Source organism: Zophobas morio, unplaced genomic scaffold (assembly GCF_036711695.1).
Source record: "Zophobas morio isolate AGI-343-1 ecotype UQ-CSIRO unplaced genomic scaffold, CSIRO_AGI_Zmor_V1 ptg000044l, whole genome shotgun sequence".
Lineage (NCBI taxonomy): Eukaryota > Metazoa > Arthropoda > Insecta > Coleoptera > Tenebrionidae > Zophobas > Zophobas morio.
The window spans coordinates 7,046,639-7,064,921 of NW_026972149.1; the positions used below are offsets into that span (position 1 = coordinate 7,046,639).

Sequence of the window (18,283 nt, forward strand, 5' to 3'; positions counted from 1 at the left end):
TTTTGCGACCAACAGTTTTTCATTCAGTATCAATCGTTGGATTTTTTGTAAGTTCATTTTAGCTATTTTTCGTGTGATCGTTTTGAAGTTCTGAAAGTGTCTCGGGTACAGGAAACGAGTAATAAATGTTACCAATGTTCCTTTGATGTATGTTACCACCGCGATTGCAATTTCAACGTTCTTGATGCATTGGGTTTGATCTCACGTTTATCCATCCTTTATCAGCGTGATAGAATGGGAGGTATTTGTAATCACTCCGTTTTTACTAATGAACTCTACGTGACGGTGCTCGAATTAATGAGAACATGGAAACAAAATCAAAAAATAACGCCAGATCTTATGGTTCGTCATAAATAATATATAAAGTCTTTTAATATTCAAAAAGACGCATTCATAACAACTCTATTGACAGGAAAATGATTTACAGCTTCAGTTCGACTGCTAACGAGTCCATTATTGGAAAATAGTAAGACCTTAATCTCGAACGACGTAGAAGACAACCGAGAGAAAACGAAATGATTGCATGCTGACTCTCCATTCACACTGTTTTATAATGATAAAGTTCAATAAAAGTTCATTAACGATCTTCATAATTAAGTTAATTGAAAAATATTAGATATTTACAATGTTGTCAATTATTAACCCTACTTGATAAAACGACTGCTTGGGGAATTCTCATCCATTAGCGTCAGACACGTGAATTTTAAGCGAAATTAGTTTTCGGAAAAACAAACGCGAACAACCGAATAACCAAACGTGGTAAACAATTTCAGCTTAAATAAGTCGTTACGCAAAATTAATCAAAAGGGCATTTGTTTTTATCACGTATAGGGGCACGATTTTTTATCCGGAAAAAGCAACACAAACGTTATCGATAATTACAAGGGTTAAATTGTCTGTGTACGATGACAGCGTAGCTGATTCTGTCGTTAAATGATGTGGTCGTAGACCAGTTTGACCTCATTTGACCTGATCTAGAACCCCCATCGCATTCTGTCGACTAGGCCAGGTCAACTGAGGTCAAAGTGAACCAAAACAGGCTTGGGGCTTGTAGGGCAGGTCAACTGAGGTCAAACCAAACCCGAAGACTTAACAGAGCGTGGTGCCGATTCTAGGGCAGACGCCAAGAGTCGACAGAAAGTGATGGGGGTTCTAGGCCAGGTCAAATGAGGTCAAACTGATCTAGAACCCCCGTCACTTTCTATCGATTAGGCTAAGTCAATTGAGGTTAAAGGTGTGCAAAAAAGGTCAATTGGAGAAAAATACAAGATGTGTTTGTTGAGGCCGTTCCTGAAGTGTTTCGAGGTTGCATTTTTTCTGACCTGGGTTGGACGCGCGTAAACAAATACGTGTGCCGTCCAGGGTGTTATCTAAATTTTGAGTTGTTCGTCATTTTGAATACCGCATATGTTCTATTTATGTGGAATAATGACCGATAATAATCAAAACTAGTAGGCAGCGAATGAAGTTACGACATAAATCAATGTTGTAATAACTAGACTGATGCCCGCGAGCGCGTTTCATGTGTTTGAGGGGTAAAATACGTGCACCCTTCACTAGGCATTTGACGCGTTACAAAAACTGTAGCATATACATGTTTTTTTGAATATTTGATGAGTGTTAAGTAGTAAATTGGATCGTATCACACTAGATTAGTGGATGCATAGATATGAATTATGCGGAAGCGTTGTTTATGACTGTCTATATTGATTAAATATCGACTATTATTGCAAACACACGGCGCACTTAATTTATTTATTTCGCGGAAATAAATTTTCAGCTGAATCCCTGTTAATCGGATCGCGAATTTGGCGCTTGTGTTGAAGTTTCAATTCGGAAAATAAATATCGTATTTAGCGGAGATGCGTTTGTGAGATAGTGGATAGAGAGAGTTCGATGAAGGCAAAAACGTGGAGTAGTAGTTTGCACGAGTGGGTTGTTTCTTGTGGCCTGTATGTGCATGGCAGACTTTTAAGGTGAAGATGTTTGGCTTTTGTGGATAATCTCAATTGGAAAGTAATAATGGAGAGCTGGCAAGTTGCCTATTGCACGAGAGTTTTAAAATAGCGCAGTTTTATCGGTTGACATTTTCGCAGCTCTCGCAGGCTTCTGTAAGCCGTACATTTATCGCGGCAGCTTCCATTTCCTTGGCCGCTAGTTTTTCATGTGTCCCGGTTTATAAACCGACTAAATTATTCGAAAGCATCAATCAACGTCTGGATATCTGAGCTAATAGGATTCAGACTGTTAGTTGGTTCAACTCTCCATCGATCAAAGAACGATGTAATTAGTTTATAAACTACTCCCGTCTTCTTGATCATACACTGACAACACTGTAAGTGAGCCTTGTGACGTAATTATTCATAAGGCGATTACAAGCGCCCCGACGATGTGAATTTGAGACAAGGACGAAAAGCGCCGAGATACTCACCCTTCCAGCGCCGCTTGGGGTTGAAAGCAACAAGTGTTATCTTATTATTATATGAAAGTGAATATAAGGCTCACTAAATCAGGTCTTTGCTAAATGAGTTACCAATTCATAGCCGGGAGTTTTCACTAATTTTCAACGATTTCCTGAACAAGGTTTTTATTTAGTTCTATTAGAAAAAACGATTATCATCTCCTCCACAGATAATTTTAAACGGATTTATCAATGTGAACGCGCAGACGGTGGAGCTATTTAGGGCTGAATGAAAGTATGCCAAAGAGGAGGTGAGAAATACATTAAGGAACAAGGAAGAGGAAACTTATGCACAACTTTCACCAGAATATCGCTCTTCGCATGGCTTTTTGATGTCATAACTGATTAATCTAACGATTAATGTTTGTGAATACAACTCGCTTCGCTCGGTAAAAGACTGTCCGGACAAGCTTTGCGCTCCCGGTTTTACACAAAGAATTATAGCTCCCTTTGCTCGCAGGGAACAAAATCCAGCTCCCATAACAATTATGATACTATTTTCAACGTACCTATATACCAAGAAATAAGTGCTTTCAAAAAAACTATGCTAAGGATCATCCCCACCAACAATGTGATGACGTCACCTCAAAATTTTGCTTAGTAAATCCTATTTAAATTTCTTAAAATAAGCATTCTCTTGAACGTATGCGCACAAAAATTAAAATAAAATTTACTTCTTTACATTTGCTTTTCTTAACTGCCATGAAATACCTATGTTGTTTAACCTTTATATACTCAAGTCGTTTCATTACCAAGACAAAGTACGTTCTGGTGCAAAAACCAATTTCAATTTTCATGTTCACAAAGTATGCTTCATTTTGTTAGTATGTGGGGTATATGCGTTCGTTTCATCTGGCTGTTTAAGTAATGAAGAGCAAGCAAGCAGCGCTGAAAAATCTACCAGTTATAAGTGTGATAAATCCCTGTGCGTAAAAAGGACGTCGCGTCGCTTGACAAAGTGATAGATCAGACAGCAGGTGTGATCGAGCTATAATTGAAGTAGAGCCGAGTCGGGCTAATGAAGTTGCCGCCGTTCCGCCATTTAAAGAAAAGCGAAAGCATCATCAAGGATATTGAAGAAACAATTACGCAAACAAGCTGCTGCAAGATTTGATTGCGTTCGGAAACATATCATTTATCTAATAAGTAAGTGATTGATTGGCGCAGTCGGTAGGAATTAATTTTTAAAGCAGACTCAGCCGTCACGGTTTTATTGTCAATATTCACTGGGAAGATACGGGTAGAAAAGCTCTGACCGCTTGATAGACTGTTAATCTCTAAGCAGCGAAGGATCGGAGAACTTTCCTTTGGTCAGATAATATATTAGTTTGTGGTAGGGAAGAAAGCGCTCGGAATACCATACGTAAACATAGCATGTGCAAAGGAAAACAAGCCAGATCGACGTGAACGAAATAAATACGAGAAAACTTTAAATTTCGGCTTCACTCTGAGCGTAACTTTACTAGTTTACCGAGCAATCGATAGCTTCATCTCGCAAAGTGCAAGGGAATATACCTAGGCCAGTTTAAACATTAGGTATATTGAAACGGCCGATATTTGATTGCATAGAACCCCGAGCAATTAATCAAAAACTGACGCTTCTTTTATAATTAGCGACAAAACGTTATTGGTATTTCAGAGAATGGAACGGATGGCAACATTCCGTTTAAATTAGACGACGTGCCTCAGCATCCCGGTATAATCACACAGAATTGTATATTAATTGACTATGTTTCTGGTAGAATTGAACAACACCGCGTAGGATGTGTGGTTATTTTTCATTGTTCTGTTAGGGAGATTCTCTAGCTCCTTCACTAAGGGAAGTATTTTTGATCATTTGAGGGGACAGGAATATGAACGCTTCTCTGGTCGATGTGTTTGTAACAGCTGGAGTAGTAAATGTAAGGTATGTGCATGTATATGTCCTATAATAATGCAAATGCATTAATGGGCCTGCAACGCAATACGCAATAGATCTAAATGAGGTCTACATCTGCATACTGTGGCAAACGGTACAAATCTAATGGAGTTACCATGTGCATTAGTGGCTATCGCTAATTTCTCAGCCAGTATGTTGCACGAATTTAATGCTGATAATTGCCGTTTTTCTCTTAGAACACACTAATGAAATTCCATTATAAAAAATAACCCATGTGCTCCAACCGACTTTGTTGCGTAACTTGTTTCTATAATATTAACACCACTAGCAATAACTTACGTGGAGTTATCACCTCGGAAGCTGTAAAATAGCATTACACAAATATTGCCCTTATCGCTATTTTATACGGATAAGTTACAAGCCGGATATTGCTTTTCGTTGTGCTTCGGTATAATATGTCATATTGTTACACGCGGTGCAACATTATCGTTAATTTATTGTGTAAAACACATTCGAAAGAAATTATCTTGGGCTTCGTCGTAAGATAGGTAATAAAAAGTTTAATATTGTCCGTTATTTACTATACTGCAGGCGTAATTTATCATTTCGTTTCAGCTAGCGATTCGTATTGTACATTACAAAATTGGTCTCTCGGCGCAATATATTTTATTGTCTTAATAATTTTGTGACCAAGTGGCAACTTCAGGATAATTTTCTAAATTAAATTTATTACTTGAGGAATATTCAACCGGCTCGAAAATCTTGGTTGCCTCTCTTGCTAATTAGTGTGGTAATTTTAATCCGTTTGTTATTATTATTATTAAAAGTAACATTTTATTGTTTGCTTGCAAAAAGCATGTCTTCACTGGAATGACGTCAACAAATAGCTACGTCATCACGTCAAGCGCATGCGTAACTAACCTCGAACCGAACAATGTTTACAAATGTTTGACGCGTTCAAAAATACGTTTCGTTTATCAATTTCGTGGAAGAATTGTGACAGGTATCAGAAAATACTTGTAAAACTGTACGAGCGATAAGTGGTATTGTAAAGTTTCCACGTCTTCTTATCTTAAGCTAAATTGTATCTAGCACTTAAAGTGTATCCATCAAGTTACAAATGTGTGGAGCGCGTTTTTTGCCAGGTATTCAGACAAAAGATTTTCATGGGATGTAAACTTCCTCGCGTACGCGTTGGATGTGCCGAGACAGAAAAACAAGACACTCAAAGGCTCAAAGAGAATTGTAGCAATACCCGTCACGTGAAAACATGCTGCTAAAATACACCAAAATTGTGTTACTTTTTTACTAGTTTTTCTTGATTGAGTAAACGGTGACCAATACCATTTCTATTTGAAACCTTTTTCTCGTTTCACGAGTCAAAGTTGGCGCATCTATAATTAATCGAAGGAAAACAACGCGCAAAGTCGATTTTAATTAATTATGTCGCAATTAATGCGTAAAAGTGGATTCACCCCAAAGGTAAGTCAGGGAGAATGCGTGTTTAAAAATTTGGTAGATATTATATGAGGCTGTAATGAAAAGTAAATACAACAGCACAGATGGACCCCATTCGAACGCGAAATCAATAGATAAACGTATGACCAAGCTCTCCGACGAGCAATGACCCGGTTATTTATTAGCTTACCAAATGAGAAAAAAAATGCATTTTAGCCTTTATTACCAACTTTTCACTGTGTACAAAATAAAACAGTAACATAAATTATTTTATTGGTTTTATGTCTGTCGTGACGGATGTAAAAACAGAATGCTGAAACTTCAACGGACCGGATATTCCGTGACGATTTTTATTCCGAATTCAACTTTTCACCGAATCTACCAAAAAGAATTAAAACAGATAACGTAATTTACCAGATTCGCAAACTGTGGTTTCTTTACATCCATTCTGCCTTTCACTCAGTGGGCGCTATTCACTCCTTCGGAGAAATAAATACGCTTATTTTGATATTACGATTTTCACACTACAAAGCGGCTTGGGTTTTTTAATTAAGTCATTTTTCCACTTCTCGAGCAAATAGAATTTCACCACGCACCACAGTTCTTGTTTTTCTGCTGCTTTGCCAAACCTATAGAGAGCATACCGCTCACCGGTACAGCTTTTAGCATCATAATGAACAAATGTAAGAGCAGTTATGAATGTGTTCTTCAGACCATATATAGCTTTTACAGTGTAATGCGTTATGCTCTAATCGATCCCTTTGAATTTACACCTGCCATGTTCTTGTATCAGCCCACCACAGAATTAGATTTTGACAAATGTCAGATCTGACACTTGACGTTTGTAATATTGCAGTTACATTTGTCACGCGTTTCTACTCGTCGGGGACACGAACACCTACGACGTGGTGGTTCGACGCCCGCTTAGTCACTCCACTCGTGTCACCCAGCATCATTTTAATCCGTTTTTAATTCAAAAGAGCTCCTATTTCCTATCAAAAATCGAATACGACGGAATAAATAACACTTCTGTATGGCATAAACTAGTTCGCAATATTTGCAATATAGCGTCCCGTATTCTCTCCGTTTTCATGCTTTTACGCGGTTGTCACAGCAACAGCAGTAATGAAAGTTCAGAACGAAGCGCAACTGCATATTTTTGATTACGCGTTGACGAATTAAAGTTGATTTCTAGTCGCGACAAAAACGTGGACGTTTTTGTTTGTCGCTGGAGATATATTAAGTCATAATTATGTAGTAGCGTTTGTGTTTTACGAGAGCTAATGTTATTTTCCCGTTAAAATTACGTATGTGTGTTTATCGTGTTTGTCTCGTTTGCCGGCCAAGTTGTTCCACAAGTGGTCCCGTCGTTAATTCCGTCCCCGAGTCATGAAATGAGTCGGTGGCGGCATTTTTGTGCGACATAATCGAGTTAATTTTGTTTGATAGCGGTGAGACTAGGCCGAGACATAACCGAGGCCGAACTGTTTAATTCCCGTGGACAGAAACAGTGGACGCAAAAAGGTTGGGTATTAAGTTAAGCCGGGCGTTGAAATCGCTAGATGGCGCTATCATCGATTCGTAGAGTAAAACGCACTGGGACAAAAAAATTGCCACTTGTGGAGTGCATAGTCTTGTCGAGAAAAAATATTGTAACATTGAAATCTGATCTGAGTGGAATGGTTTGGTGTGGCACGTATGTCACGGGTATTAGCTGCACCGTTATACTTATATTTAATAGGGATATTACAGACGGTGAATGGGTATAATGTATGTTTTTTGGTTTGTCGGGTGCAGCTGATGTAGTTGCAGGGGTGATAATTCCAAATGGGGTAATCCGGAAGTGCGAGAGCGATATTGATAGGGTGTGTTGTTTGCAGGTGCCGGCGATGCTAAAGTGAAGTCGCTAAATGTACGTGCAGATGCTGTTCGTCTTTGCCTTTATTTTGGGTAAGTGCTTTCCTAATCTAATTCTTTTCTTATTTGATATGTATGCGGATATTGAGCGATTTTGTTCGGCAAATTGGATATCGGAATGTTTTAAAAGCGGCTTTAATTTCTCGATTGAATGCATAAGAGATGATGGCGTTATTGGCAGGAAGGCATAAGCGGTAGCAAACGGAGCCCACACGGCACGTCTAATATTGATGATGAGCCAACAGTAGAAACCATGAATAAAATATTGGCTGTCGACTGTTTGCTCTCTGCGCAATGTTCTTCTGGATAAAGAGAACCGACTGAAACTTTTGCAGACTCATCCTTTGCTTCACTTAAATTGGATACCGAACAGCTACCGCGTGGAAATGTGGCGAATCTAAATGCACATTTATAACGTGTTGATTGGAGCACAAAAGGCGACCACCTCGTTCCATCTGCGATACCCTTCTTCTATTTTCTTTTCGATGACCCTCTTCGCACCAGCATCGCCGCCTCTCGATCAAGTGACCTTATGCATTATTACCGGAACATCATGTGTACGTTGGTAAACTCACTGTGTAGTCCTCTAACTCATCAGTCACTAATTTGCATGTGGTAATCCGGTTAGGTTATGCCTGTGTCGCGAAGCGAGAGAGGCTATGCTGGATTAAACATGTTAATATGAAATTTACACGTCGATATGGCAGTTGCAACCCATAATAGACTCAGTCCTCATATCCTACATGATGAATATATTCCATACCATTTCCACACCGATCACATGATCGGAACATATGTTGCTACAAACGCAGAGACGGCGTCACAACTCTTCAGAAACACCCGCAAAGAGAATTTACAATTTATTTCCAGACAAAAATAAACGCGCTTTTTAAATTACTGTTGGGGTATAACGGTCTCATAAATTCGCGATTGAATGTTCTAAAATCTAACACTAATTGATTTTTTCACTTTCCGACTTTCTAACTATTGGTTGTGGCTTCATACCGTATTTAATTGTCTATAAAACCAGCGCGTGATTGGATGAAATCAGGCAAATTTAAAAATTTCGCTGTAAATAATTAATATCAAATTAAAAATATTTCCCACAATCTAAAAACTTTTGATTGAAAAACGGTACATCAAACACGACCGTGCGGATGACGGTATACACAATACATGTGGCCACTTCATCAAAATTTAAAAACGGTAAACATAGACAGTAAAACACAAAGCGCTGAAAATCGTGTTTGTGTCGTTGAGTTTCACAAACCAAGAAAAAAAAAAGAAAAAAATTAAAAGGTACAAAACAGCTGACGTTTTATGTTGTTTTTGTTGACATATGTGTCCTTTGATTTCTTTTGTTTGACTCAGATTTTATAATTGAAATGGCCTGAAACATAATTTACGCTTGTTATTTTTTATTTTAATTTGTGGCGTTTGGAAATTTCAAACGAGCATATTTTTGCGCAAACAAGGTGTGCGTAGCTATTATTTCCAGCGACGTTGGTGATTGTATAAACTAGGAGCCACTTTAAAATGTGTTTTGTAGTGGAAAATTACTTTTAATTAATAATAAACAGCGATTAATTCGGCCTTGTGTGTGTGTTTAAAAATTATCTTAGAATTCTGCCATGCTGACGTGACATGTGACAGCGCAAATCGAAAACATCATTTAGGAAGCAATTAATATAAAAAACGGTTTGAAATATTTTATTATTATTGGTACTATTAGCATTGAACACTATTGATTTGTACCTTTATTATGGTTAAGAGTTTCTCGTGAGAGAATATATCGCAGACATGTTTGATTTTTGAAAAAAACGGAGTTCCGTGTTTAAAAACAAAAAATCGAGGGCAGCTTCGAAATGGCTTTAAAATGGTGTTGATTTAGTGCTGCTCCATTAACAACACGACCGTTCCATTAACTAGTAAAGTCTAGAATTACAAAATTAAATATATTTTAAAAATGCATTAGGGTTTTTAACATTTCCAAGGCAAAAATAAAATTGATCCGAAAAAATCATTACGTGTAAAGTATAAGGCAAATCAATTAACAAAGTACAAAGTAAAGTAATTGAAGGTAAATACAAACTCAGCATTTACACACCTATAATTACAAAAGAAAGAAAGAGAAGCTGTTGATTGTACCCAGTTCGTTAGTCCCGTCTCTCTTGGAATTACCGTGCTTTAATTACACACGTCAACGATACGTCTGTGAAAAACTTTAACGTTGAAATGTTCGATTATTAAACCGTCAAACGAAATTGAGGGCGAAGGGACGGATACATGCACAACGACAAAGCTCTGAAATCCAGAGACAGAAATGCACTTTAAAGTGAATGCCAGTCAAGCCACCACATATTTTTTCCAAATCGAGGAAAAATCCCGGAAAAACAGAAGCCAGAATCTGTTCGGCGATAATTTGGATGTTCAAGATCATCCACCAACCGTGGAGTCAACGATCGCACACATAAAAATTAACATTGATTTTCCTGGTGTGAGTTTTCCAGTTCGACAGGCGGAATGTGAGAAGGATTCTCATGCATGGAGCAACTGACGCCTGCGACTACTCACACAAGAAATGAGTAAATTTTTGATTATTTTATTTGTTGCGTGAGCAGCAACATCATAACAAATGATATTGGATTGGTAATACATACAAATAAACTGAAATGGGAAGTTGAATAGGAATACCTTGCAGGACTGATAGCGCAGGTTATTTTTCACACAGAGCTGAAGACCTACGCATCCGTGCCATTTTTTCTACGATCCTTTTCAATAAATCGAAAACTCAAAAGGTATTTCTAATTCCCGTACTATCGATTCCCTGGGAAGGCTATTGTTGCGAGGCGATCCCATTTCCTACCTCACGTGCTGGCTTTGTTATTTTAATGTTCTTTAACACTTTGTGTCGTTCGAGATTTTATACATCCTATAATCTTCTTCTTCTTCGATAAAGCATTTTTGTGTAAAAGTTTTTTACTTTTAAAATGTTATTACAGCTTAAAACGTTGACAACGCACGCGTGATTCAAGACGATATTGTCACTGAAAGCAGATTTCCCTAACTATTCTTTTTACGTGGTGTACGAAGAATTAAAATGTCGCTCTCTCCCTCTTAAGACCACTGCCACTTCCACACCACAACGATAAAGATTATTTTAATAAGATACACTTTTTTTTTGAAAGATAGCCATCAAAAATTAACTCCCGGAACGACTAGATCCGGCAAAAGTGTCACAGCAACCGCACATTATAAAACCTCACATAGCCAGAACAACTTTGATGCTAGATAATTTCATGAGCTTAGACCGGTAGGACGCTTGTGTCGCTTTGGACGTAACATGGCGATAACGTGATCCACTCACCCTAATTGCTACCGCCGTCGGGTTTAATATCTCGCAGTACCCTCTTCTCCTTGGACAAATACAAGCCGCAACTTACTCCTTCAAATTACGACATGCTTGACCAAAGTATTATTCCACGCTCGTTTGCGAAATACATCAATTGATAACAGATTTAGACTCGTAATCGCTCCACAAACTATTTGCATGCCGGAGGTTTCGAAGGTTACGCGCTATTAATTTGTGTCTCGAGGAATCAGTAGTGTGGACGTTGCAATTATCGTGCAGCTGGAGGATATTTCGTGAAGTGGTGGTCAATTCGACTGAAAAAGTCACGCGGTTACCGCTTACGTGACTACCGCTTACGCGTTTACCGCTTACGCGACTACCGCTTACGCGTTTACCGCTTACGGTTGTGTTCGAGTGGCATTTCTCGGGGGAAGGAAGACGCGACTGTCGGATATTAGTGTATTAAGGGTGAATAAACTTGTTTGTGTTTCTTTGTGATGTGTTCCTGTATAGGCCTTCACACATAGCGCTCTGCATTACGTAACAACATAAAAAATATGAAGAATCAAACAGAGTGCACGTAAATTTCACGAGATATTTTACGTCGCTGACACTGCTGGTGATAAGCAGATCTTTATATCCTGACACTCTTAGATGATTTGCCACATGTGCGTCTATGAGCCTATATCTCCTCAAATAAATATTTTAGTATCGTGTCAGAGTAGATGTCATATTTTTGCATCGAACACATCTAGAAACGTTAAAAAAGTCAAAGTTAACGGACGATTTACGGATTGACCGGGGGAATCGCGTCGTAAAAAAGAATTTTATTTACATAAAGACCCTCATTCAAGAGTTGTGTTTCATTAGTTTTAAAAATAAATTCACTTACTGCTACGTGTAATTAAAAAGGGATATGTGACGGCGGGATTTAGTCACTAATTACCAGGGCAGATCCCCAAATTAATAAATTTGAGTAGAAATTGAAGGTGACAGCTGGCCTAAAGTGTGAACGCCGCTGTTGCCTTATCCTTGCATTATTGCCGAAAGTCCAATAACCTGAATTTTTCTGCTCAACAAATCTTTGTGACGTTTAAACAAACCGAGCTGATATGTATTAAAGCGACAAAGAAATGTAAAAACATAATAACGTTAAATGTAGTAGAGAGAGCAGATAATGAAGCCCTCATAATCGGCTTATTGTTTCACCAAATTCTCCTCTGCAACTGTGGTTTACTCATTGCAGCAAAACACAAACTGTCCGATGCATTAGGCCACGGTTTCTTACACTCACGCTTTAAAAAATTTGCATAAAACGTGCTTTTTGCTCTTTGTGTTAACTTTATACAGGATGTACAGGCGCACAATTACGTCCTACATTTATCTCGCTTAAATTTCACTATCTTGGGTACGAACGAACTATTTTCCACTGTTCTTTGCCGAACAATGTAGAGCGCTATCCTAAAAATGAATGGAGCCGTAAATCACACCGTTTGTATGAATTTCAGGCATATTTGTCCAAATTTGTTGTCGCTCGCGGACTGTTTTAAAAACTACTTATTTTGTAACACATTTCCCGAGCTTCTGAAATTATTAAAATGGAAGGCGCCATCAAAAAAAGCATATATCATTCTAGGATTAGGTAAAGTGGGGAAGTTGTTAGTGACCAGTATCCCCGATACTTAGATTGGGTAGGTGATGACTAACGCGCGGAATAAATCTCAGTGTTGCAATCGCTCAGTTGAAGTCAAGTCAAGGACGTCGCCAGTGCGTCTCACTAGGAGGTTTACGGCTGCTAACACCGAGGCTAATGCTAATAATCATAATAATAATACTCGATGGCCTTTTTAATTTTTCAACTACAGGACCACAGATTTGTTGTCTTGAAATATTATATTATGTTGAAATAGTCTAAAAAACATTTGTAATCAAGGTATCGACGCGGCGGCACTGGATCGAGCGCGTGAGATTTTGTTCCGCGCCTTGGTGATGACTGATTATCTTTCGTGTTCATCCCGACAGTGCACATACTTTACCTTTTTGACCAACTTGTTCACACGTCTGAAATATATAGAATAAAATCGACTTTCCTTTTTAGTCTTTAATACCGAGCGTAACACTAATTGTTCATTACCGTTTGAATACCGCAACCGGTTGTTCTAATCTCGCCTTTTGCAAATGAGTATTCGATTATTTGGGACCTTCATTTGGCTTTGGAACAAAAAATTGCAGTGGGAATTAATCTAGATTTGCATATCTTACCGAGAGCAGCATGATGTTAATAGTATTAGCAGAATTAAAGGAATTTGATAAAAGGTTTCAGCAAAAGATTAACGGAGCTTGAAACTTTCAGTGGAGATTATAACAGTGTAAAACAGTAATCTGGAGATTGTAACTTTTAACTTCTACATGACCCAACGAAAAAAAAGTTAAAATAAATAAATTTACATGCAAATTACAGTTTAATGATATTAAATAGGGTGACGACGAACCATGGTCGCTCCTCGTATTCTTTTTATTCTTTAATATATTCAAATGAAATCTCGTACGAATGCGCATGTATAAAATTACACAATATAACTTTGTTAACATGCTGGTTTTTTCTTTGTACAATATACATAATAACAGTGGTAGCGACATACCAAGGGAAGAAGTGTTTTACATAAAATGTGGCATACGTAATTTTATCCTCAAAGGACCCAAATTTAAAACTGTTGTTATTAGAGTGTGGTCCAAACCGTGCAGTTAAAGATACTTCGAAATTCCACGTAACTAACATCGTTTGCTTGGTAACTCAAATTACTGTTAAACACGCCTCGGAGACCTAAAATTGGCGCAGCCAGATGGATGTTTTATCGGTCTATCTCAACTGCCCAAAGTACAAACTGTCAGTGAGTGCTAATTGCGTAAATCTGATTTATACGACAAAGGTAGCTCTAAGCTTGAAAACTATTAATCTAATTCCACTTTAGCACAACCCATTTGCGAATTTTGTCGAAGATTAAACTTGACTTTGATTTTCCAATTCCATCACCGTGCATTTTTACAAATATGTAACGTAATGCGATTTTCGTAGGTATTAAGTTAGACTAGTCATGTGTGGGATTGGGTTGGACCGCTTTCCAATCTATGGCATATTCCGCTCCGAGATAATGTAGCACTAAATCTAATTTAAACTGATACCCGTTGAATCATCAACTCTTCGTAAATTATTCGCTAAAAAATGATCCGCTTGATGGAAAACAAAACTGGTAATCCTCTCGATATTTCAAGATGTTCGGTCTATCGAGAAGATTCGGTTATAAGCGACGTGGAAAAACTACAAGAGAGACGAAAATTGACAGTTTTAAATTGTAGAGTGTATTAATAATTTGTGAGAGTTTAGTAAATAATTTGTCTGAAGACGACAGGCACCAACAGCGACAGATCGACGCCGACATACCACCGGAAACGGGAGCGCGAACTTTTCGTGCGAACTGAAATTACTCATTCGTCAAAATGGACATACTTCTAGAAAATTAACCGCTTGGTGGAAACGCAGCCAATCCCATCGATATTTCAAGACGCTCTACCTCGCAACTGTCTTGAAAGCTGACCAAGCGCTGAGCCGTGATCAAACCGATTCAATAGAATAACAATTGAGGAGATTCGTTTATCAGTGACATGGAAAAACTACATAAAAGACGAAAAGAATCTGATCTGTAGAATCGAAGTTGAATTTAGCGCTAGCGAAGCTTGAATTGCATTCCGAGGCCTACGTTCGATAGTTTCGTTTTAATAACGCGATGCTCGCTGTATTCATACGGAAACAAGCAATCACGCGGTAGCAAACTGAGATATTTTTACGATTGGTGGCGTTTAACAAACTGTGTTTGTGAAACTGATGATGGTGGGGGGATGAAGTGTCCTGTTAGTTCCGTTTCGGGTTCACATATTGATTGGGTGTTGTATGATACCTTCATGCGTTGAAATTTGTAACCTTTGTGATAAATATAATAAACATGTAACTGGTTTTGGTGGGTTTCGATGTTCGCGCACAACGGCACACATACGTTTGGTTTTCGCGGACTGATGCCCGTCTGAAACGCCGCCTGTGCCCGACATCACAAAGAGTTTCTAATTTGCCATTTTAGTTGACGCTTTATATTTGTTGTAGAACTCGTAATGGTCTTTGTTTAATTGAAATTTCTATCTTGATGAGACTCGAATAAGTACATTTAGCGTGTTGCCTGGTTTCAACGCTATTCTGCCGGGTTTATTTTAGTCGCTGTAATTAATAGGTACGGTCTATGATATTTCCATAGTTCGTTGGTAATGCTTGACCGATAGATTAATCTTCACTTGCCTCCAAATATTTACAGTGAGAACGTCCGACGCAATGCCTCCTCTGCTCGTGCCCCCTTTTCACAAAATTACTTCTCAGTCGGTGGCATGAATGATCTACGAACTGTCTGATGAAATAGGTCGTCCATGTAAAATATCTACGGACGTTTGATCCTGGCACTAATGAATTCTGAACCTAACTAGATTGAACTGCAACCACAGAAACAACGACAGGAGGTTCGATCTGCTCCTCTACGCAAAAATTACACCAAACAAATCACCACGATCATCTCGTTTTATGACGAGATTACAGATGAAACAGCTAGGAAATAAAACCAATATATCTACCGTCGATTGACAATTGGATGAGATATCCGTAATACCGAATGCAACTTTTTCACGGTGCCATCATACATCCGGAATATACGCGCTATTTCCAAAAGTAAACCAACAAAATCAAAATCAACAATTTCGTGCCACATTATCGAATCAAAATAAAACAACTCTGACAAGGATCGATGGGATCGCGACGTTCGTAATCACTCACTTACACAATTCTAGTCACTGAAGTAAAGAAATGTATACGTTGCTTCCAAACACGACGAATTTTATTGAATTCTTGCTTCCGAACAGTCGTTATATAGTGGGGGTTCTGGTTACTGCGGCAATGCGCACACAAAATGTTTTGAACTTTTACGTAATAATTGCCACCTGCGGCTCCTTCCACTATCTAAAAAAAGCTTTGCGTTAGAACAAGATCCTTGCTCTTTTTTAAAGTCTTAAATGATGTATATGTGTAAAAGTCATTTTCATCCCATCACAAGTTAATTTCTTACAAAAATGAACAAATTAAATTACTGCTATAAATCGAAAGGCTTAATCTTAATGGAATGTTTTGCGACGACTAACACAGACATTCTTAATAGGGGCCGCGAACCAGCTTTCATAACATCGCGAGCTAGACAGTTATTGATATTACGCTGGCCACCCGGGATATTTCTAACTACGTAATGGAATGGCATGTCTCTAATGAGACCTCGGCATCCGAGCATAGACGAATGATGTTTACATTAAAATATACAGGTACCGAGACGAGGATATACAGGAAGCCGAAATCACAATTAAATGGAATACTTGGTCATTGTTCAAAAAATCTATCTAGAGTATCGAGGGCAGGGGTTATTCTTCGTGACAGCCGCACCACGCCGACGCAACCCCGGAGAAGAGGCATTCAATGTTCGAGGAAAGAGGAATATACGAAAAGAGAAGGAGGACGACCGGATTTTATTTCTTTGCTTGCTTGTGTTCCTTTTTATCCGAGAATTTTCTCATCTGAGCCATTGTAGCTGATAGGGAATAAAGATTGTATATTGTTAAACTTTAACCTGAGTATTAGTTATTTCTGTCGCGGGCGTTTATGAGATCCACTGGAGAGTTGGCGCCCGAGCAACCGCCCCATAGCGGGCGCCAATCCCGTGACGTTAAAGCGACGTCATCGCCAAGACCGTCACAATCACCGCTTAAGGTATGGGGGAAACCCCTCATCGTCACCGACACGAACTCCCGCGTGTTTCGTTACAACACTTTGAAACATTGCAATTATTCCAGTCGTGACTATTGCAACTACCACAATGAAGACAGTTCTGTCGAAGGACCACTAATATCAAGCAAGTATTTTGGGAGAAAAGAAACGTCTCCAGAAAGAATCCCCTTTTTAACTGCCTACGATGGACCGGATCATGACTGTGTAACGAAGCGAATTTTCGCGGGCGGGAAACCGTGTAGCTGGTGGCAGGGAATAAACCCTATTTATTGTGTAAAATATTTCTTGCCGTTTTATTTTATAGTCTTGTTTTCGCGGGCGCTCACCACCTGGTATCTGTGTCTCCGGTTTTAGGGCAACCCCGGCGCTCTCCCGGAGAGGGAGCTGGCGCCCGAGTGACCGCCGGTCTTGACCGAAGGCGCCACCCCCGGCGGCGTGAAGGTCGCCTCATAAACTTAGGTCGGCCGCCATCACACGTTATCGGCGCGATTCCGCTGCCACTGTTAGACAGCTTAATTCAAGGGACGTTCTCATCAGAATCCCTATATCTCGGGATAAAGAATAGATGCCTTGGATAGAATGAATTTTTGAGGGACTTTGAAAAGAGGACCTTTGAAAACACGGAACTAACCTCACGGTACCCCGTTGAGGTGGAATACAGGCACTAATAAAGTTCAGATTAGGGATACCATGGTAAGCAGCTTTGGCGACCCTTCTATTTTAAAATTTCCCTATAGAAGAAAGAGTAATGAGGAATTCTTTGGATTTACTAATGAAAAGTACACTATTTCTAGTTGGGAGTGACTATGACTTAATGATTTAAATATCGCTTGTCACTTTAAAACTAAATGGATGTTCTAGGCTGATTTAAAATTCATAGAAATCTGAAAATCACTTGCAGCTTTGTAAATTGCTGCCAGCGGGTAACGCATTGACAATTTTCTTGTCGATATGGCGATGGAGGTCTGTAAGAATGTGTGTCTCTTTCTAATCGGGTGTTTTATGTTCCGTACGTGTACATTTTACAGCGGTGAATAATGTGGCGCGCATATTTGTTTTGGGTGTTCACATAACCTTATTGAATTTTGTGTTAGAAATATTACGGAAGCTACATATTGAAAAATATACCACGTCGTGTATTTAAATTTTGGTCGTAAAATAAATAGAGTATTAACTTCTACCCCGCCCGACTTCTACATAAAAAGTTACGAGATTATTCTAAGAAAATGCGCCATATTTAAAATTTCCATATTATTTTTTCACAGTTAAAGTGAAATAAGATGGCTTATTTCGCCTGTAAAATTCACACATTTCACAGAACAATTCTTCTGCAAATGTGCGAGAATTCTA

At 38.7% G+C, this 18,283-nt stretch overlaps 1 protein-coding gene across 1 annotated transcript in view; it reads left to right on the forward strand.

Moving 5' to 3' along the window:
- The window catches only part of Dscam3 (Down syndrome cell adhesion molecule 3), an 89,468-nt gene that overhangs the window by 18,625 nt on the left and 52,560 nt on the right, over positions 1-18,283 (forward strand). Inside the window, exon 3 of the mRNA XM_064072717.1 lies at positions 7,679-7,748. Within this exon, the coding sequence (XP_063928787.1) occupies positions 7,709-7,748 (40 nt within the window). The 5' untranslated portion in view covers positions 7,679-7,708. The remainder of the gene's footprint in view (positions 1-7,678; positions 7,749-18,283) is intronic.